The sequence below is a fragment of the Xiphophorus hellerii genome, chromosome 3 (assembly GCF_003331165.1).
Source record: "Xiphophorus hellerii strain 12219 chromosome 3, Xiphophorus_hellerii-4.1, whole genome shotgun sequence".
NCBI classification, from domain to species: domain Eukaryota; kingdom Metazoa; phylum Chordata; class Actinopteri; order Cyprinodontiformes; family Poeciliidae; genus Xiphophorus; species Xiphophorus hellerii.
Genome location: NC_045674.1, coordinates 17,670,875 through 17,693,063, shown reverse-complemented (window position 1 = coordinate 17,693,063; position 22,189 = coordinate 17,670,875). Strand labels below are relative to the sequence as shown.

The following is a 22,189-nucleotide window of genomic DNA, read 5'->3' as shown; positions in this document are numbered from 1 at the left end:
TATTTCAAAAGTAATTAATCTGTCTTATGACCAAAACAAGTTGTTGTATTGCAATCCCAAACTTCAGTATTTTCTATTAGGGATTTTCCACCGTTGCTCTAGTTGTATGTTTGGGGTCGTCCTTCATCAGATGAAGGTTGACCTTCATCCTCACCCCAAACCTTCTGCTGCTTCAGAGTTATGCGCAGTGTTAGTTCTCCACCTCACATTGCATTTACTTTCAGAACTAAAAGTTGAATGTTTGCGGTGTTGGATCTCATAAAGATCAGATTTGCTGAGTGTGCAACCGACAGCTGTTGCGTTAAATTCTGCTATGGGTTGTGGATTTCTGCAGCTCCTCCAGAGTTACCAGGGGCTCTTTGAATGCTCTTCTTGTCCAGCCTGTCAGTTTCTGCAGATGGCTATTTTTGGTAGGTTTTCTGTTGTTCTATGCTCTTTCCATTTTCAGATGATGGATCAAACAGTTCTAATGAGATATTCAGAGCTTTGCATGTAGTTTTACAACCAAACTCCTTTATAAATCTCCCCACAACATTTATTAATTCAGAAATTTAATTTAATACAGGTGCAATCTATTTATTAAAAAGGGCACTTTCATTTAGTTTCAATTTGTTTTTGGGTTGTACAAGTAAAGGGCACTGAATACATATAAATATACCATTTTCAAATTTTTTTCCATTACTTGAAAACTGTTTTTTTTCTCCCTTTACATTTTATAATCATGTGCTACTCAGTGTTAGCCTAACTAATAAATACCAATAAAAGGCAATAAAGTTTGTGTAATCTGCATTCTTTAAGATTCATTTTTGTTCAGTAACTTTTCGCAACTTTCTTTGTTTCACTACTCACCTGCTTAAAATCAACAACCTGCAATGTTTGTTTATTTCACATACTCAGAAGAATGAAATGAATCACCTCTTCCTTTTCTGCCAAGCCAGGCCAGCGTTGTCATCATCGGCTCTATCACCCCATTCTCTCCATAAAATCTGTCTGCATCTGCAGCTGCACCACTGCAGCGGCTCAGGAAGCCGTAGCCTACTGAGCATGCTCCGTGGAGCTGCAGCTGGTGGATGGAGCAAAGTGGAGAGAAGGAGAAAAGGAAGGGGAGGAAAAAGGATGAGGAGAACAGAATGAGCCAGGCGGTGCAGGGATCTTCTAGCAGCTCCTGAGAAAAGGAGCTGCATGGGAGGAGTTGGGATTGACAACACAGATGGACCGTGACATCGGAATACAAAGGGCTGGAATCACAGGCTCCTATTATCGGGAGGGAGAAGTCGTTTGATGAGGTACAGAAGACAATTAATTCAGCTGGATGAAATGAAAATAGAAAAAATGCTTGAGAGGTTCCAGTGCATCATAAAAAATAAATCTCAACATGCACATTTAGATGATTGATTTCTCTATTTTAAGATTAAGTCTGATCATTTTTATGCCAGTTTCACAATAACTAAATCAGCGGGTTCATTTATCATTTGCAGGAGCTCTCTGACAGCGTGGAGATGTACGCCTTCTATTCGCTTTTAGTCTACATCTTCTACACTGTCTTCAGGAAGGAGGAGGAGGAGGAAGAGGAGGAAGCCTTGGATGGAGCCTGTGGAGCTTCCCCAGATGTGAGTCTAGCCACATCATTTTGCATCCTCAGAGATTTTCTGCTCAGATATTTTTGGAAACATCAATCAGGCCACAGGTTGCCTCATAGTGCTGGATTTTTATTGCATGTAATTGTGCACATGTCTGGATTTGGAATATGTGTTTCTTTTGTAAAACCATGTGCATGTGTGTGTGTGTTTTGTGTCTGACCCTTGAATACGATGCTGTGCACAGGAGTCAGAACCTGTTTCCATGGAAACAAGGAGCAGGAGACGAGATGGCCACGCCTCCAGAACAAAAAAATCTTGTGCTCGATTTAGTGAATCAAGTGAGTTCATGAGAAAGAAAGCATGCATGTCCTACATGAGGAGGTCCCACTTACGCTTTAAATATTTAGCACAAACAGTCCTTCATTCTGTTCTCCTAATGTTTGACCAGGCAGCAGCAGCGACAGTGACGAACTGAGTGATGAAGATGAGGATAATGCCCCAGACATCCCAGCATGCACTCCTCTGGCAGCTTTTTTGTCTTTCAAACAGGAGACAGAGAAGAGGAGAGCCTCTCAGGTTCAGCTGGAGGCAACAGGAAATGTATCTAACACTTGATGCAGCAGGCTAACATGAATTCACCCCTAAGCCCCCACCAGGTTGATAAACTTTAAGGACGTGTTTCCTCATCACACAGTTGGCTGAGTCTCCCCTGGTGGCAGTGATGTCCCACTTGCTAAGCTTTCTGGAGCAGTACTCCCACTTCCAGCAGCTGCAACAACAGGCCGACCAGTACCGGGTCCAGCTGAAGAGGCACCGCGTCCAGCACCGCCGTCAGATGAAGACTCTGCGGGCCTCCTACCGCCAGCGCATCAGAGACAAGAACAGCATCATAAGCAGCCTGGAGGAGGCCATCAGTCAGCAGCAGAGTCCCAGCCCCCTGAGCGAGGGTGAGACAGGAGGGTGGTGGGGAGCATAGGGAGAGGGGGAGAGGTTATCACTCCCATGCTGTGAAGGGATCATGAAAAACAGACAGATGTAAAGGTCATAGACTTTGTTGAAAATACGATCTACAAGCTTTATTGTGATCACTAACAGGCAATAAAAACACCTGTGGTTAATGAAGTATGGATTTCCACTGCAGGATTTCACAAAACACCTTTTAAAAACACACTGTAGGAAAAAAACAACAACAAAACAATAACTAATACAGCTCTATGTGTGTTCCGGGTGACGACATTTGAGCTTGAATTTGACTCGAATGACTCCCACACGCAAATAATAACGATGATTGTTGTTATAAATCTAGCAAGTATAAATCTTGTCAAATTTCTCTTTGAGTTCTTCCATCTGATTTAGGCCACTCGTTGAATCAGTAAATGCCAACTCTCGCTTGTTTTGGTATTTTCCAGTACAGTAGACGTGCATTCAGTTTGAACTTGTACCACTATAGTTTGCTCAAAAGGCTTCTTTCTTCCTAACTGATGAGCGAAGGGATGCTTTTCTTATATTTTCCCTTTTGTGTTGACTGGAATGATGGTGATGGTACTGGCTGTGCAGCAGGTGCATGCACAGTAGAGCTAACTGGAAGAACTGGACTCTTTACACGCATGTCTGCTCAATGATCATTTTCAGCAGAGTAGCTGTGCAGGAAACGTCACTGGAACTTGAATGTCATCTTAAGACCATGTGACTTTTTATAACAAATCAGCTTTAAAGAATTGGGATTGATTGGCATGTTCTTTCACATGCTCTGTACATTTTTTCTAACATCTGAGACACGAGTAAAGCAAAAAGGATTAGATTTGCCAGATGTTTTTCAGCAGCTGTGTCGTCACAAAAACCAGACCAGCCCCGTGGTTCTCAGAGCCTGTGTGTACCTGCTGTGATTCAGATGTAACCACAGACTGGTTGTCTGACCTCAGATCAGAAACCCTAAGCAGCGCTCATAAAGTGTCACTCCATGCTGTGCAGCTTGTTAACAGGTACATAAATATGCAGCTCCCTGAATGAGCAGATTTGTCTCAGTTTTACGGATAAATTTAAGAGGATCTCATGACTCCCCTGAGTTGCTGGATCTCAGCTGTGTTGACTTGAATAAAACATGTCTGCTGATGCTGTTTAAACCAGAGCAAATGGAGCTACAAGGTCTGGCACATGCTGGGGTAGCACGTGTAAACGTGTTGGGATAAAAATAGCCCGAGGTCCCGGTGGTCACAAGGCTATTCTGTTTATTTCTATCCCTTTTTTTATAGGTGTAATACAAAGTGCAGGTCTGAGTGGTACTGTATATCATGAATATGCAGGATGTCAGCGAATATGGCTGGGTTATAACTGTTAAGGCTGTTTTCTATTTAGCTCACAAGAGTTTTACAAATACATTTATTGGTTTAAAAGATTTTTTTACCCATAATTTTAAGCTGCTACCTTAAAATGTACAGTCCTGTTTAATTCCTTCTGCAGATTTCTTTCCGTGACCTCTCCACAAGGACAAACCTGACATGCAATGTTGATAAAATTAGCATAAAGTTGCGAAATGAAAATAGGAGACGAAAGAGCCTGATAAATCATTGAGGCGGAGGAAAAGTGATGGAAACATTGTTAGTCATGCTGCTTCAGCTCAGGTTGGAGTACAGGGTGGTTTTAAAAAGGTTTGCTGAGTTGCATTATTATAATTCATGTCTTTAAATTTGCATCTTGGGATGGGAAGTAGGACACGAGCACAATGATGTCAGCGGTAGCACACAGTGACTATGGATGCAAAAAAAAAGAAAAGAAAAAGTTGGTCCACTTTCAATGGTAATGAATATTAGATTTACACGTGAGCTTTTCAGCCTGCCGTGGAAATGTTAGAGAAATGAAGAGTTGGCTCTGAGTAAAAAAAAGTAGCATTCATACTGACTGTGACTGCAGTCTTGTAAATAATGTCTTTACACACACAGAAATGTTTCGCATTATCAATCACATTATAATAAAGAAAAAACAAAGAATTTGAATAAATACAAAAAGCAAATTTTATTTCAGTAAATTCATGGCTGCAGTTTTTGCCCTAAGAACATCAGTGGGATTAAATAGCTGATTGTGCTGGATGTCATTGGTTTTGTTTCCTGTCTTCCAGGTGAGTGTAGCAGTGATGTGGGGAATCCAGCTGGTCTCCACCGGCTGGTGGAGTCCCTGTATGGGCTGCAGGGGGAGAGAAGCAAACTGAGAGGAGAGCTGTGTCTGCTGCACTCACAGCTGGAGCAAAAAGAAAGAGACAGGCATACCCGCATACAGGCCTTTCAGCAGCAGGTACACAGCTGGTTTTTAATAAATATGAATACTGAACATGTATATTATGTATTATGAAGCGAGCTTGTGTTTCTTGGAGCATGGATTTAAACTTATGCACCCATGTATTGTAAAAGCAGACCATCAAAACTGTAATTTTCATTTTGATATTTTGAACGAGTGCCACTTCTATTTAATATAAGCAGAGAAATGCATCTTAGATGTAAAATATTCCCACATAATAAGAGGCTAGTTCAAATATTTCACATTCTTCTACTGATAATAGAAAAACAAGTATTCATTCTGACACATCTAATAAAAGTTTGAAATTGCTTTCATGTTTTTTAGATTGATGAGCTGAAGAGCTGCATAGAGGAGCGTGAGGAGGAGCTATCGAGACTGAGAACAGCCACTGTGAGTCCTGCAAGATATTGACTGAGTCATTCATCAAGTGTTTGTCACTTTTCAAGCAATCAGCAGAGCCACTCTAAATACGTTATAAAAATAGCTCTGTAAATGTCAAGCACCACCCAGCTTCTCATTGAATTCAATTAGAAAGTGTGTCCAAACTTTTGGTCTGTACTGTATATGAAGGAAAAGAAGAAAAAGAAGGAAATATATATACTGTATAAATATATCATAAAATTAAAGTACCAAAGGAGTAGTTAATGCTATGCTTATTTGATCTACCATTTTTAAAATTATTTTAGAATTTTGACATTTCTCATTTTAGCTTTCACACTTTTATGTCATATTTATCCTGTCTGATCTGAATAAACATTTAGACACAGCTTGGAGGTTTAAACATAATTTTAGCAATATAAAGCTCTCTCAGTCCTAAAAACATAAGCATATTTACATTAACTACACAGCATGCATTTATGATGTCTTTGATTTGACATACTGTAGCTCTGCAATAGACTGTGATGCTCTTATTATATAATTTAAAGAAGATTTCCAACAGAAAGGCGTTGTGTTATCAGAAGATAAATGAAAGAGTACATGAACATTTCCTGTAGCATTTTTCAGTTGTTGCTGACTGTCAAACCAACCGCCAAATATTTTTTTTTGTTTTATTTAAATCAAGGGTTTCATCAAACCATCTCTTTAGTTTTATTAAAATTCACTCCTGTGTTCATAATTTGGATTTAAGATTTTAAAATTAATGTATTTACAAAAAGGTATCTTACTAACAATGTGTCAGACAAAAAAAAAAGTCTCATGATGAGCAAAACCAATGAGTGCCAGTTTTCTTTTTTTCATTTTATTGTTGACTTTACCCTCAGGGAGCCACGGACTCAGAGAAGCGAGTTCTCTGTCTGTCGGCTGAGAACGAGAGCCTGAAGCAGAGCCTGAGCGTCACACAAGGCCTCCTGCAGCAGCTGTCGGTCATCCCGTCTCAATCCAACACCATGCTCATCAAGGTGAGAGGCTGCAGTTCAGCTCCAAGCTCACATGTGTGCCAGTCAACCCGCCGTTAACACGCACACTTACTTCGTTTTACACGACAGGAGAACGAGAACCTTCGTGGCCGAGTTCAGCAGCTGGAGACGTCCCTGCAGCAGCGGGCTGAGCAGCTCTCACAGCTGGAGAGGAAGAGCGAACACAGAGAGTGGAGAAGAGGAGAGGAGCTGAGAAAACGGGAAGACAGAGTGAGGGAGCTGGAGCTGGAGCTGAATAAAGAAAGAGGAAAGGAGCCAGTTGTGAAGGTGAACCATCTCAATGGGCTTGTGATGGATTCCAGAGGGACTCAGGTATATTTATATGATCCTGAAAAGATGTAAATCTTCTTTGCAGTACGTCACGCAGACAGTGGAGGTGGAATCGCCGGCCACAGTGAAGCAGCTGACCAAAGCCAGACAGAGGAATGAGGTGCTGTCTGAAAGGCTGTCCAGTCAGAATGAGAGGTGCAAACAGCTGGAGGAACAGATCAGGAAGTCGGATGAATATAGCTGCAATCTGCAGCACAAGGTAAGCACTAAAGGTTTCAACTTTCAGGATGATTTTTCTTTGAATCCCTCGGTTTGTTGGAGAACATGGATGACCATAAAGTTTCATGGAGGTTTTTTAATGCAGTGAGAGCTCATAAAACAATGTCAGCATTATGCATTAAACATTGTAGGAGGCTCCAAAATACTTGAGACGAGGTCAAAGGATTACATTGAAGCAGCAACCTTAATCATACAGTTTAAATTAAATCTTTTTTTATGTATTAGAATGGCCCAGTCAAAGCCCACTCTTAAATCACAGTCCAATTCCCAATTATGCACTACTTTGTATGCGACCATCACATAAAAATCAAGTTCATTGTATTTATTTGGTAAAAATGCCAAGTAGCTTTACAAAGTCCTGCAAATTGTGAACATCACTCGTTACTTTGTTTTTCTCTACATTACTGCTAGCTGTACGCCACTAAAACCGTTAATGTTTGGATATAATTTAAAGTCAATGTGATGAACCGCTGATCCGACGATAGAAAATAAAATAAAAGTTCTACCCTCTTGTTGTTCTATAACAATACAGTGTAGAGTTAAGTCACTGTAAATGTAAAGCTAACAGGCTGATAAACTGTTGTGATAAAATATTTACAGATTGCAGCGTACGAACGAGAAATTAGTCACCTGCGAGAGGAACTGCTGAAGGAGATCGGCCACTTGGAGGAGAGAAAGGAGGAGGCGGTGAAGGCTGCTGCCAGCTGCTCCGCTGAACACTTTCAGAACCTGCAGGACCAATTCTTCAGTCAGTCGCTTCTGCTTCTGCTCACAAGACGTTCTGCTTAATCAGAGAATATTTCTTCACGCCTTATTTTCTCTCTCAGCTTTGCAGAAGCGTCTAACAGCTCTCCCTCCAACCTTGCGCTCCATGAAGACAGACTATACCAGCCTAAGGAGTCAAGTTCGGAACTTCTCAGAGTTTTACGGTGCAGCTATCAATGAAGCCAAAAAGCAGGTAATTCAGACCTGAACTCCTGTATTTGGTGGAAAGAAACATCAGACTTCTGAGATTCCACGCTGCGTTTTCTCTTTGGTAGATCTCAGCAGCTATCAGTGAGATGTCTGAAGCCAACAAGGACCTTCTGGAGAAATACAGGAAGGAAGTGGCCCTGCGTAGGAAGCTCCATGAGCAGCTGGTGGAGCTGAAAGGTGAGGAAGAGTCACGTTTGCTCCAGTAAATACAGTAAAACTGTTAACTCTCTGAGCCTTCTCTCTGTTTCAGGCAACATCCGTGTGCTGTGCCGGGTCAAGCCTGTGCTGAAGGAGGACCAGCATGAGGAAGGCCAGTCTGTTGTTGTGACAACGGACCCCAACAACGAGTCCTCCCTCACCGTGTTGAACAAGGGAAAAGGTCGCAGCTTTGAGTTGGACAAGGTCTTCCAGCCACGCGCCACACAGGAAGAGGTAGTGGAAAAGACAAAGACTTAAAGAACACGTTACTGTGACATGACCTCTGACCCCACACCTCACTGTTGGTTTGGTTTAAACAGATCTTTCAGGAGATTGAACCTCTTGTGACGTCCTGCATTGATGGCTACCATGTCTGCATATTTGCATATGGGCAGACAGGCTCTGGAAAAACCTACACCATGGAGGTAAACACTAATTTTATAGCATGGCTGCATGACCTTCGTCAGTGCACACACTGACAAAGGTCATTTGTTGATATTAAAAAAAAACTCATAATAATGGCACATTTTTTAATTAGACGCACGCATTGTAATTTATTACTACATTTGTTTGTGTTTTAAAGAAAATATTATTCTTGTGTTCAGTGCCGACAGCACAAGCAAACAGAATGGTTGGTCTGGTTGCTTTTACCATGTAAAAGCAGATTTATGAGATGACATATTATTGATAATAGTTAATATTTAAGCAAATGATTTTCATTTGTCTTCAAACATGTGAATTAGACTGGCACATTAGCCATAGAGTTTATTAAAACGAGAAAACTTTCTGCTTTTCGCAAGATTAAGAAAAAACTCATTATGACCAGATTTATATCTCAGTGAAACCAAAGTAATAATGTTGTTACAGTGAAACAGAAATAGTTGTTGGGATTTTTAGATGTCGTCCAGAAGAAACAGGATGAGAAGGAGAATAACAGCGAGCTCCTTTATGCATTTTCATCAAGCTGTAAAGTCAGAGGAATGTATGTTTTCATATATCACTTAAACAAGAAACTTTCTCATTATAACAAGATATAAACCTCATTATAACGAGTAAGTTTCTTTTTTTCAACAAGTCTTGCATCTCGTTATGAGATAGTGCTCCTGAATTTATTTCTAAGCTTTGTCCTTTAATCACTTCTATACTTATAAAATCCTGATTTTATAAAAAAAAATGTTAGGAAAAGGCTCTGCAAAAAATGTAAATAAATATTTAATTATTATTATTATTTATATATTTTTTTTAAATGTAAATGACTAAATAAAAAAAATCTTATTTGTGAAACCACAACACAATATTGTTTTTTCCTGTTTGGTTTTCGTTTTCTGTCATAGTTGTAAGAGAGGTCTGCAGTGTAGATTCACTCTTACTAACAGAATAGCTGAATTTATGAATGAATAACATTACCAAAGCTCTTCTTTTCCTGCTCAATATTTTAGGGCAATAGTTTAACTTAGCACTTTTCCTTCCTATAAAATTAACTGCCTCTCCATAAGTTTCTCATGACTGAAAAGTTTCAGATGCCATTGCCACCTAGCCAACAGGATCATAAAGAAATCAAAAATGGTGGCTGTGTTACAATGTCAAGATCCAACAACATAATATGGCCACTTCTTGTTATCCAGGGCAGTGTGGAAAACCCAGGAATCAACCAGCGAGCTCTGAAACATCTCTTCAGTGAGATCGAAGAGAGAAAAGACATGTGGACCTACACAGTCACAGTCAGCTCTGTGGAGATTTACAATGAGGTGCTGAGGTACAGGTGCTGCTTTTTGACCAGAGGTGACATACTGTAACATATATTGTGACAAAAGGAGGTTAAGTAAGGTTTATCTTTCAGAGACCTGCTGAGTAAGGATGGAGAGAAGTTGGACATAAAGATCAACCCAGATGGAACAGGACAGCTGCACGTTCCAGGCCTCAGGGTTATAGAAGTTAGGAACTTTCAGCACATTAAGAAGGTGGGAACGATCTCCTACCGTTTTAATCACCATTCATGATTACATTACTGATGCTTAAGGGTTTTTTTTTTTATTATTGTTTTTAAAGATTTTAGCCATGGCTCGTAGGAACAGGATCACTTTTGGCACTCAGATGAACCAGCACAGCTCACGCTCCCACGCTCTGCTGTGCATCACCGTCCAGGGTACTGACCTTGCCTCTGGCTCCAAAACCACCGGTCAGTCATGCATTTTTCTCCTTCTCAGCACAAACTGTCAGGAGTTTTGTCTTTCAAAGACAAATCAGTTCTGTGAATTCACTCTTCGTTGTTCAGGTAAGATGAACCTGGTGGACCTGGCCGGCTCCGAGCGGGTCTGGAAGTCTGGAGCCGAAGGGGAGCGGCTGAAGGAGGCCCAGAACATCAACCGCTCCCTGCTGGCGCTCGGGGACGTCATTCAGGCTCTTCGGGGTCGCCACACCCACATCCCCTTCAGGAACTCTCGCCTTACCTACTTATTACAGGACTCCCTCGGCAAAGGCAGCAAGACCGTCATGGTGGTGCAGGTAAGAGAAATCCTTAAGCTCATCCGTCAACCGATTCTTACAGCGTTACTAACTGAGTTAAATCATTCCACCGAAGGTGTCTGCGCTGGAAAGCAACGTGGGCGAGACGTTATGCTCTCTGAAGTTTGCTCAGAGGGTTTGTAAAGTGGAGCTGGGTCCTGCAGCCAGGAAGATCGAATCTGGCGGAGGCCAGTGTGACTGACGGCCTTGAATCCACCACAGAATCCTACAGTATTAAAGCACCTGGCAAAAGTATTCACACTCCTTGAATTTTTCCTCATTATGTAAAGCTATAGCATTTACTGTATTTTATTGGGGTTTTATTTGATAAGATCAGCACACGGTTGTGCATAACTGTGAAGTGCGTCTGTAAAAGGTGCCCATTTTACAACTGTGCTGCATGCATGTATACTTTAGCCTCCTACAGAAAATACTTTACAGAACTAGTTTTGCTTTAATACACCAGCGAGGCTTTGGGGTATGTCTAACGATTCTTCCTTGCAAAATATCTCAGGCTCAGTCTTTGCAGCTCTGAACATCAGTTTTCAAGTTTTGCCGCAGATTTTTAGTTGGATTCTCATCTTGGGCCTGGACATTGACTAGGCCATTTTAGCACAATTATGGTTAATCTATACATAGCATTGTCTTTAGGCCCCTGCTGTGTAGTTGCTGTGTACTCTCGTTAGAGTACGAGAGTAAAGTAGTTGAAGACAAATGCATAACGTATTTAAAACGTATTGAAACCTTAATTTTCTCCTCCTTCAAAATGATGCACTACCTTGTGTTTGTCTATCACATAAAACCCCAATAAACGATGAACATTTTTGCAGTTACCAATGTGAAAAACTTATGAGGAGTATGAATACTTTTGCAGGCACGCTCACCTTTATCCCACCAGCTACTTTCAACACTAAAGTATCAAAAGGATCAGCTGCAAACCTGATTAAGGGCTAAATCTGTGGAGGTCTGCAGTTTGAGGTCAAGTTTTGTTCCTCTCCGCCATATTCAGTAAAAACCCTTTATCATTAGTTGACCTGCATGCAGTCAGGAATATTTATTCTGCCTCTCTCTCAGCTGAAAAACCTGATTCTTCCTTGAAATGCTGTTTATTTTTATTGTATAGGAGAATCTGGATTTAATCACAACCTCGGTGATCGTCGCACTGTTTAGAGCTGTGTCATGGTACATCCTGATTCAGAGTCACAGTATCAGCACTTTAGTTTGTGCACCCTTTGCCACCCATCTTGCTGTGGATGTCTGTAGGCTGTCATTGCTGATGCAGCGCATTTTGAAGCTGTAGTGTGTAGGAACAGCTAAATTATGAGCTGCAGGTGCATTTAAGACCCATATTTATGTCGTTTCTGTGAAAAATTCAAAAAGCAGTGACTGAACGCTTAGATTCGCCTTGATCATTTGCCTTTACAGATGTGAACAGAGGTTGATTTGAGGGGAGCTGGTGGCCTTGTCTGAAATGAACTGTGCAATAACTCCTGATGCAGGTGGAGTGGGCCTAGAGATAGAAGATGCACTTTATTGTGAAAGAGCAGCATTTTAGTTCAGCTTGCAAGAGAGGTCACTGGTGAATGTTTCACAAAATACTAAAAGCTTATTTATTGGTCATATGTGTTCATCAGTTTTTATCCACTGAATCAAAATGTGCTTTTGATTCTAATGTAGCAAAACATCATGTAGCAGTTCCTATCAGGAGGCATTTCAGTGGTAGAGTGTGAATCTTCAGGTAATTTTCTCAATAAATGTGTACAGTAATTAAAATGTGTCTCAGTGTGTTCAGAAAAGAGTGATCAGTAAAAACGTAGCAAAACTCAAAAGATATTTACACTTTGCCATTTTTTCATTATAGTTGTGTCTAAGTTTTTTGTATCAATATTCTTATTTTATTGTATATTTACTTTTTATAATTCTTGTTTTTTTTCTCAGTTTAATTTTTTAAAAAAATGTATAAACAATATTTTTAATGTTAGACATTTTTTGTCAGGTATTAAAACAGAGAAACTGGAAAAAATGAAAAGACGAATGGATGGATAAACAGACGTATGATCAAGTTCAGTTATTTACTGGCTGGATGGACACAGATGGATGAATGAAGATGGACAGATCAACAGAAGAATGAATGGAAAACAAAGATGAAAGGAAGAATGGATGGCAGAAGATGAATGAATAAATAAATGAATAGGCAGATTAATGAAATCATAGATTAATGAAAGAATGGACAGATGGATGGATTCTAGGATAATTAAACTTTTCTCTGTAAATAATTTAATTAACCAGCATAAAAGTGGTCAGGTTGGAATGAATCAGTGTGAGTCAGATCTCTAACACACAATGGAAGACAGAGAATGAATGAAGCCTAAAAATAACATTTTCCTTTCTGCTCTTCTTCCTTCTTATTCATTTAGACTTTGGGAGAAGTGCGAACTCAAGTCTTTGCTTACAAACTGATGTTTTAATCCAAATATCTTCTATACTAGCTTTATTTATTTAACAAGGAAATTCAGACATTTAAAAAAAAAAACAGCCATTTTATTTTAAATGTTTAAAAATATATATATAAAACACACCTTCAGAAACCACATATGAAACACATGAAAACACATCCAACCGTCTACTCTGCAGGATGAAACCAATATGTACAGCTCACATTTGAAAGCACAGTGAACTGAGGCCGTTCCTGTTTCTGTCAGTTTCCCCGTTACATCACGTATTCAGTCCGAGTCTCCCTCCTCCACTCCCACAGCTCCCACCGCTGCTGCCAGCTCCTCCTCACTGCCTCGCAGCCGATCCCCTGGACAGAAACACACAAACAATCCCTCACAAAAACATCAGACCACAAGTCCAATAAAACCCAGTGTAGTTATGCTTTTTTATGAGATGATGAGTAGATAAGCAGAATTTCGTCATTCATGGTGTCTGTTTGAATTTAAAACTAGAAAAATATTTATTTGCATCAACAGTATCTCAGCTATTGTAGCACATGCTAACTCAAAACATGTCCTCTTGAAGCGTTTTAAGTATAAGTGAGAAGTGTTGTATTTAAAATACTGGAAAATTAAAAATCAGTATCGTTTTTCCCTGGCAGAACCCAACTATTTTTGGACTGCTGCTCACTTATCAGGTGGAATCAGACATCTGAGGTTATCAGAGTCCTTCAAATCAAGCCCCCATAACATCTGGGAGTCACAGAGCAATTAGCCTAATAATTCACAGTCCTCCCAAACATGGTTATCTTTGCAACATCCTGCGATAAAGAGTGCAAACAAAGTGGTTGATACTAACGGATGAGCTCAGCGATGGCTCTCTGCGTTCGCCTTTCCAGCTTTTCCAGTTTCTTTGCCACATCACGCTTCAGATCCCTGATGATTAAAAAATGAAAAACACATGGTGAGTTCTTGATAAATTCTTCTAATATACAGTTTCTTTTCCATTTTATCATTTAAATTTGACCACAAATGACAATTTTAGGCAATAATATTCTGATACCTCTAAATAAATTAGATTGCAACCCATTATCTAAATTCATGTACAGAAAACAAGAAGAAGAAAGTGCAAGACACTTTCAGACAAGACAAGACAATAACAGAAATTCTTGTGCTGAATGTAAAACAGCCTTTATAATGGAAAACTAATACAGTACTCCCACGGTGATGGCGGCATCATGCTGCAGGGATACTTTTTACATATAGCTCATAAAATTCTAGTAAAACACAATGAGGTTTATGATTACAATTGGACAAAATGTGAAAAGTTTCAACAGCTATGACTATCTTAGTAGATATTGTACAACCTTGATTCAAAACTTTGAAACGGGGCTTACCAGTCTGGTTTTCTTGGTGCAAGATTGGCCAAATCCTAAAGGCAGAAATAAGGTAAATTAGACAACTTAAAATGCTTTACTAATGTAAAATAGATCTAAACGAAAGTAAGTATTCACCACTTCTTCGATTATGGGCTCAGGATTTGCTGCCTCCAACTGATCTTTTACTTTATCTTCCACTGCAACCAAAGAACATGATCAGTTTCAGCACAACTCATTTCTGCAGCACCAAAGGCTTGTTTTCAATCCAAAAGTCTCACCTGAAGCTGGTTTGGCTTTAGGTACCTGCCTCTCCTTCAGCTCTTCATCTTCCGGAGTGTAATTCCTCAGTTTCAGCTCTCTGAAAACAGAACCCCCCCCCCCCCCAAGAACTTTAGTGGACATATTTACAAATGTGACGATCCAGCAGGTGGCAGTGTAGGCAAATTAAAGAACATAAAAGATCATCTGAAATCCCCACACAGCTGCACATCTAATGTCTAAAAAAGGGGTGGTAAGAGTATAATGTCCCCATTTATACCAGCAAGCTTTTCTGATTAACATGTTCCACCTGCTCCTGGGCACGGAGAGCAGAAAACAGCTGAGGAATTCTTCCCTTAATGCAGAACGGCCGCGTCTTTCATCACAGCTCCACACAGAGGGATTCTTGGCGAGCTTAGCCGACGTCTCTGGCGGATCACACCGAGGGGTCCAGAGGCGGAGGTTAACAAGCACGGCACAACAGACTTATCAGCTGCTCAGAGCTTAGCGTGGATTTGGGATGAAGCTTGACACGCTGCGCTCTTGATAGATCCATCACACTCCTTCTGTCGGACGGCCCAATGCCTTGTTTGGTTACGGGTAAAAAAGCTAGCTGGGATCCTGCTGCTCTCGGCTGACAGAGAGCAGCAAGATCCCACAGGCAAACACACGTTTGCCTGTGTTTACGCAAACGTGTGTGTGCAGATCAGATGCTTACGATGCTGGTTCAGTGGTAGAAAAATGTAAACTTTATTTTAATTGTTAAAACAACCAAAATATGACTGAGTAAAGCACTGTCACTTTAATAATAATAAAAATGTCTTATGCAAGCCAGCATGATCAAACAATTCCCTTGCATTAAGTAGACTACATGTAACCCAGCTTTCTTTATCCCAACGTTATCTCACATCTTTCTACAACTGACCAGGGATCAGCTGGGTACATGTATTCAGCTATGGCTTCAACACCTTTTCTATCATACTGCTTTTAATGATGGATCAAAGTAAAAGAAAGTTTTCTGCAACTTTATGACACAGAGTAGGACAGTGCTCCCCTCCCACACCTGTTGCTGCCAAAGTTGATTGGAGCTTAAATCGTCGTTTGAATATCGTCCCCTAAAACTCTACAACTGTGTGTGGAAACAAAAATGCAAATGACATATTAGATAAAATTTTATAACCCGATCCCAATGAATGGAGGGATAACCAGAGGACTGGGAAAACTGGATTTTAATATTCATCCAGCCGTGGTGTCTGGCTATCAAAGAAAGGCGCATGGAGGTAGCTGGTCAAAGAAGGAAGCCTAACATTTACCCAGCAACACTCTTCAGCTGGTTCTGGGAGATCTTGAAAAACGGCAAACCAGGACAAACACAAACTTATTCCAGCGAGTTCTGGGTCGAGCATGGGGACTCCTTCTGGTGGGACATGCCTGGAAAATCTCCAAAGGGTTGGGTCCAGGAAGTATCCCGACAGAAGCAACTCTACTGATGTTATTCCAGACGAGCAGCAGCTCTACTCCGAGTTCCTCACATTTTGCTACGGCTGAGCCAAAGAGATCAGGCTCATTTCAAACACTTCTAAACAGAACCTGGATCTTTTAGTCTTTAGTCATAGAAACATCATGACAGAAAATATTTAGCAGTTTTAAAACGTTTTTTAAAACCTCAATGCTTTTCCAATCATTTTGACCACTCAAAGCGCTTCACACTAGTCACATTCACCCACTCACCCCCAGAAACGCTCACACTTATACACCGATACGCAGATCGGTAGGCAGTTTGGGGTTAAGTGCCTTGCCCAGGGGCACATTGATATGTGGCAGGAGGAAGCTGGAATCGAACCTACAACCTTCCGATCGCTGACTAAATTTCATTCTCATCTCTGTGGAGAGGAGTTTAGATAATTCCAACAATTTCAATAGGTAAATGCAAATTCTTGCATTTATTTTGATGAACCTGCAAATGGAAACCTGAACCTTTTAGTGTGCTGCTGAAGGTCAGAAGGTCGTCAACATTGTTAAGAATCACCCTGTTGTGTCCATTAATATTTAAGCAGAATTTTACACCATCTCCATCACTATTAACTCCTTTTTTCCTCCCACACCTGAAAATAAACACGTAGCAAGAGATCCAGAGAAAAATTATGTTTCAACTGCCTCCATGAGCAGAACAAAGAACAGGACGGACAATAGGTGTGTAAATCTTCTGCCCTCAAAGCTTTTTTTTTGTCATTAGCCGTCACCAAGTTCAAATGCTTCTAAACGCCAAGGGGTGTGTTTATACATTTCCACCTCAAGCAGACAGTGGCATCAAAGTGAAACAAAGTGATAAATTCGGAGCATGAGCTGAGAGGGGCTCTCTCTAAATGTTCTGAGAAAACTCTTGCTGAGGAGGAAGGGCAGCAGGAGTGCTCAACTGTTTACAATAATATCAGGCCAGCATATACTCAGCTACTTTACTTTAACACATAACACGGCAAGCATGAACATGAAGCAAAAGATTTCAAAGGCGTTCAAAGTTCTTTGAATGTAATTCGTCAACTCGAAGAACTTGGAATCTGCTTGCCCATCTTTCTCAATAAAAGAGCTGAAGTTTTAGCCACACCTAACATGATGCAACAGGAAAAGCTGCAAGGCATAGTTGGTGCATCTTGTGGATTAGACTTGGAACAAAATGTTAGAAAACAAAGAGATAGAAACCTCGAAGGGACAAGAAGAATTTCTTTTTTCCAAACCAACCTGCTTTCGCAACTCGATCTCCTATGAAACTTTAATGCTGATAACAAGATACATTACACTCACAGCACATTGCAGACCAGTGTCAGTGTTTGCAAAACACAGTTCTGAAACCCCAGAATATACTTGACACTCTTTACACCCAAACGCTACAGATGTTTGTAAGCCCTGAGGCTATTTTCACCCTGGTAGAGAGACCTGTCCTGTCGGACTGGAGGAAAAGCTGCGGCACTCCTTCAGGTGCCTTTAGAACAAGGTCATTAAATGTAAACAATGGAGAAAAAAAAGGTCCTGTAGGACAGGAAAGATGGCTGCTCCCTGCTACCAACTGCTAATATGAAGTTGAGTGAGCTGCACAATATTTGAGCTGCTAATGGCACCAGGCTGTGTGTAAGCCCAGTGTAAACATCCAATCTCACAACCTGCACACACAGACAGACATGCAGTGGCGAGGCGATTAAAGCGCAGATAAATGCTCTGATCTTGCACATCAAGTTTAGTTTCAGTTCCGTTTGTGTCTAAACTGTAAAGTAAGAAGAAGCAAACACTGAAGAAAGAGCAATATGCAAACAAAACAAACAAATCATGAGCATCTCTGCAGAGCGAGGAGATCCAACCTGTGCTTTTCTTCAGGAGTCTCCTCTAGTGCCGCCTTTTTGCTCTCTGGTTCTTCATCTTCCTGCTCATGTCCCTGCAGACACATCAGCACAGTAGGACCACTTTAGCAAATAGCATAACAGCAAAAAGGAAAATAAGAATCACTGCATTCAGCCATGAAAAAATAAGACACTTCCCAATTTTTTTTAAAGAACATATGAATTACCCTAATTTAGGTCTGTCACAGGAGACCCACAGACCATCATTTGCATAGACAAACATAATTATGAGTGTTTGTAATGTCCTGTGATTTGGGAGTCAAATAACACATTTACATTTTGAACTTCGTTGCTTAAAGAGCTGACCTGTTCAGAAGTTTCTGAGTTAAAAAAAAATAAAATTATTAATCTGGAAATTTGGATGTTTTTTTTGTACTGGCGGGCAAAAAAGGAAATGTATTGCCTGCACAAAATCTATCCGCATGTAATCTAGTGAGACAAATTACAAAACTCATTTGCAAAAATTATAAAGCATGCCCCCTCCTCCTCTCAAATGTATTGACCTAAATTTCAAAGTTTGAAAGAAAGGAAATCAAACCCCTCCCAGGCTCTATTTTCCTGAAGAGGCTTCCTGTCCACCTGCTTGAACAATTCAGGGCTGTGACGTATAATTCAAGTGCAGCACAGAAGGACAACAACTGCAGACTGGAGGAAACATTTATCAACCATTGCAATATCACAGGATCTTATGAAAAGAGAGGATGAGGAGGGGCTGGGTGGCACATTGAACAAGGTCTCTGCAAAAATCCCTTTGTAAAACATGTAGACGACCATAGTGGAGCAAAATACTGTAACTGTCAAATGTTTCAACACAGACTGCAACCCCAATGAGGAACTGGAAATCATCTTTGCTTTAAACAGATCCCACTCAGAGATAAAGTGGATAAAATATTAAGCCCACCCAGTGAAGTGAACAGAGAACAAGTCTCCGCGGTTACTTCTGCTACCGACCATTTACCTCTGGAGGTGGATCAGGATCTAGAAATACAATCACACCTACTTATTCTGCTTAAAGTTGCAGGTCAGAAAATTAGTAACATCTACCAGTTGTTGCAACTCATAACTTGGCTGAGAACCTCTAAGCTGTTACTCTAAAACCAAACATTAAAGCTCAAATGCATGTTGTGTATGCATTTATGATTATAAAATAGAATGCATTCTAGAAATGCATATAAATTGTTTACTACTACAGCCATATTAGATTTGAATATTAGGTTTGTGACTTGTCCTTTATTCTTGGATGACTTATTGTCCTGTTGATATTTCTAACGCAATATTTTATGTTTTAATTCAAATATGCAAAATAAATGGGAAAGATTGTTATAATTATAGTAATGATTATTATTTTCTATGTTGTTGTTTTTCTGGGAAGACATAGATAAATGCCAATAGTGCAACTCATGTTGTGAGCACAGTGGTAACTGGAAAATTGAATTGATTTTATGAATTGATCAAGTTTTCTGTTTAAAAAGAAATAATTTTGGAAAATCTGGATTTTTTATTTTTTTTTCACCAATCCATTCTTTGGGGTTTTGTAATTCAGAGTGATATCAGCTCGCCCGGGGCGTTTTACAAGCATGTGTTACAGGTGGTATTAATTTTTCACTCAAAATTCAAGTTTACTTTCAGAAGGGGTCATTGAAATAAAAGCAGATTTAGCTATTTATACTGACACTACATACATCCAGGTAGAATACAATTACAAATATGTTAACTTCTAAAGGAAACTTGTTGTATTAGATTTTATTTGGGGTATTGGGTAAAGGGAGATGGGAAAAACTGCTTGCCTCATAGATTTTTATTTGCAAAACAAAAACACAAGGGACTGTCCTAACTAAATCTTCGCAGTCTAGTATTAAATGAACGATGTAATAGGACCTGTCACAAATTTAACGTGATCAAATACACCGTGTAATTTCATCTACTGGAGTTTCATCTGATCTTTCTCAAGCGAACATCAGGTTTTCAATGTTGTGGCTGAAAAACGTTAATATGGGTGCAACATAAAGCAATGTGCACGGACAAATCAACCTTGAAGTTCAGTCTAATCATGAAGCATATAGAGGTAAGAACATACAACATTTAGCTTAGCTAATCAGCACCGCAAAAAAAAAAAAGGATAAAATATGCCACACAACGGCGATTACAAAATCAAATTTGACTTGAATTCATCTTAATTTAATATCTAAACAACTATACAAACACATACACAATGTATTTGAATAAAATTGGATAATTTTTCCAATTCCTCGCCTCAACTCATTGGCTAACGTTAGCCTGAAGCTAAGTTTGTTAACGTTACCTAGCTTAAAACAATACGACTTTCTTAACCGTGTTCAAATTCTCAAATATTATTCCAAGCTAGAAGAGGGACTTACGTGACGTTTTTTATCCCTCAGCGCTTTGAGTCTCTCTTTTCTCTTCAGCGCCTGCTCCTGAAGCGACCCGACGTTTTTCTCCATGTTTATCTCTCCACACGCCGCTCGACTCCCTCTGACATCCATTAACAGACCCTGCTGCAGCAGGGCGTAAAATCGCCCGTCGAGCGCTTCAACTTGGATGGTCTGTTGCCTGCTCATGTGATTTTGTTTTGAAAACAAATGTGCCCCCAATTAACAACGAAACCATTGTAATTTTTTTGCATCTATGTAAAATAACAAAAGAGGTATTGTCTTGAAAATTTAAAAAAACCCACACATTTATTAATGTATTGCTACATATAATATTTGCATTTGTAATATTTTGCGTAGATGACAAGTTATTTTTCTCAAATTATTTATTATTCAATTACATTTTACACATGCTCTATATATAGGTTCAAGTTCATGTAAGCAAATATTACCGCCTCACTGTAACGTTTGCTGATGGCCACAGTGTCAGGTCTTGTTTAGGAATGTAGGCCATTGCCATAGTAATTCAGCTTCCTCAAGCTGCACTGGGTCCGTGGTTCTGGTGATTAACATTAGCGTGTCACAACCCAACCCTGTCATGGTGATGTTGAAAAACCTAGAAAGATAACCTCAGGGAAAAAAACAAGCTCAAGGTCAGTCAGTAAATAAATAAACTCCAGTTCCAAATGAGATTCACAGTTTAACAAAAGCTGAATATCAAAATGAAATAATATAGTACATTTTATTTATCTTGGGTATGTTCCATGGATCAGTACTCTAAATGTGTTGTACAAGCAACACAAAGAAACGGTTCAATAAAGCCACTGAAAGATGCTCTAGTCAGAAAAAGAAAACAAACTTATGCAAATTTTTCTTTTCTTTTTTTACAAATATAAACCTGAAAGGTGTGGCATGCTTTTTTAACCATCTCCTATGACCCAATACATAGTGCAACTACCTTTTGCTACTATTAAAGCTACGAAGCTTTTGCTTTATGCCTCTACCAGTGCTGAACATTTAGAAGTGATGTCTTTTCCCGTTTTCTTCCCTCTTTGCAATTACTTGCAAGGAAAGTATTTTGTAAACAAGACAAAGATATGGTTTTAGCTAAACTATGGATTGTTGAGAGGGACTTAAAGTATTAGGCTTCTACCAATCATTCTGCATGTAGGTGAAAAAGATCATTCTAGACTCACATGACCTAAAGACCTTCTTCTAAAAGTCTGAAATTAGTATGCCTTCTTTAACATGTTTTTTTTCTTCTCCACACTAAGCAATTTTGCAGAGTGCAGCGGTAATTATGCTATTCGCAGATTTCATTTAGGGGTATCAGAGTAATGGGGGTTGATTTCAAACACATGCCACACTTTTCAGAATTTTAAAATAAAACATTTTCAGAATGTGTCATCTCCTTCTACTTCACTTTGTGTTAGTCTTCCACAGATTTGTTGTGACCTCCTACTATTTATTAAAAAATAAAATGCACCCTCTACCTAATCCTTTAAAACCTTATAGGTTTTAATTTCAGTATTCATCCTTTAGCAGTGGATGACAATTATGTCTTTGTTTCTTCATTTTTAGTTCTAGATAAATTTATGAATTACCTTTTATTCCCCAAAACATCTGCTGTTTATTACAGTCTTGTTTAGTACAACATAATAAGCAACAAGGAGCCATTACAAGTTGATAATGGAGTCTGAAGTTCAGCTTATTGTGCCAAAACACACGTTCCTCGGCCTGGAAAAATGGCCCTGATTCTTTCTACTGTAAAGAATTTGCTTTTAGATTTCTATTTTCATTTTTTTGAACAGGTAGACTT

The 22,189-nt window shown here is 39.6% G+C and overlaps 2 protein-coding genes across 3 annotated transcripts; one reads left to right on the top strand and one right to left on the bottom strand.

Moving 5' to 3' along the window:
• The first annotated feature begins 1,111 nt into the window (after positions 1 to 1,111).
• On the top strand, positions 1,112 to 12,355 carry LOC116717248 (kinesin-like protein KIFC3). Of its 2 annotated transcripts, none has more exons than XM_032558476.1 (20): positions 1,112 to 1,286; positions 1,479 to 1,610; positions 1,825 to 1,918; positions 2,029 to 2,180; positions 2,275 to 2,527; positions 4,696 to 4,868; positions 5,196 to 5,261; positions 6,134 to 6,271; positions 6,359 to 6,556; positions 6,645 to 6,818; positions 7,439 to 7,586; positions 7,666 to 7,796; positions 7,879 to 7,990; positions 8,064 to 8,245; positions 8,332 to 8,436; positions 9,637 to 9,767; positions 9,852 to 9,972; positions 10,061 to 10,190; positions 10,287 to 10,516; positions 10,593 to 12,355. In XM_032558476.1, the coding sequence occupies exons 2-20, from the start codon at positions 1,500 to 1,502 to the stop codon at positions 10,716 to 10,718; spliced, it is 2,775 nt and encodes a 924-aa protein (XP_032414367.1). In that variant the 5' UTR covers positions 1,112 to 1,286; positions 1,479 to 1,499; the 3' UTR covers positions 10,719 to 12,355. The 2 variants fall into 2 exon arrangements, with proteins under 2 accessions (XP_032414367.1, XP_032414366.1); XM_032558475.1 differs by having other exon boundaries at positions 9,637 to 9,773.
• Positions 12,356 to 12,574: 219 nt separating this feature from the next.
• ccdc12 (coiled-coil domain containing 12) lies at positions 12,575 to 20,967 on the bottom strand. The gene is made up of 8 exons (XM_032558478.1): positions 20,823 to 20,967; positions 20,359 to 20,551; positions 17,942 to 18,015; positions 14,609 to 14,688; positions 14,466 to 14,527; positions 14,349 to 14,383; positions 13,811 to 13,887; positions 12,575 to 13,319 (listed from the first exon to the last, which is right to left on the bottom strand). The coding sequence occupies exons 1-8, from the start codon at positions 20,888 to 20,890 to the stop codon at positions 13,240 to 13,242; spliced, it is 669 nt and encodes a 222-aa protein (XP_032414369.1). The 5' UTR covers positions 20,891 to 20,967; the 3' UTR covers positions 12,575 to 13,239.
• Positions 20,968 to 22,189: the final 1,222 nt, after the last annotated feature.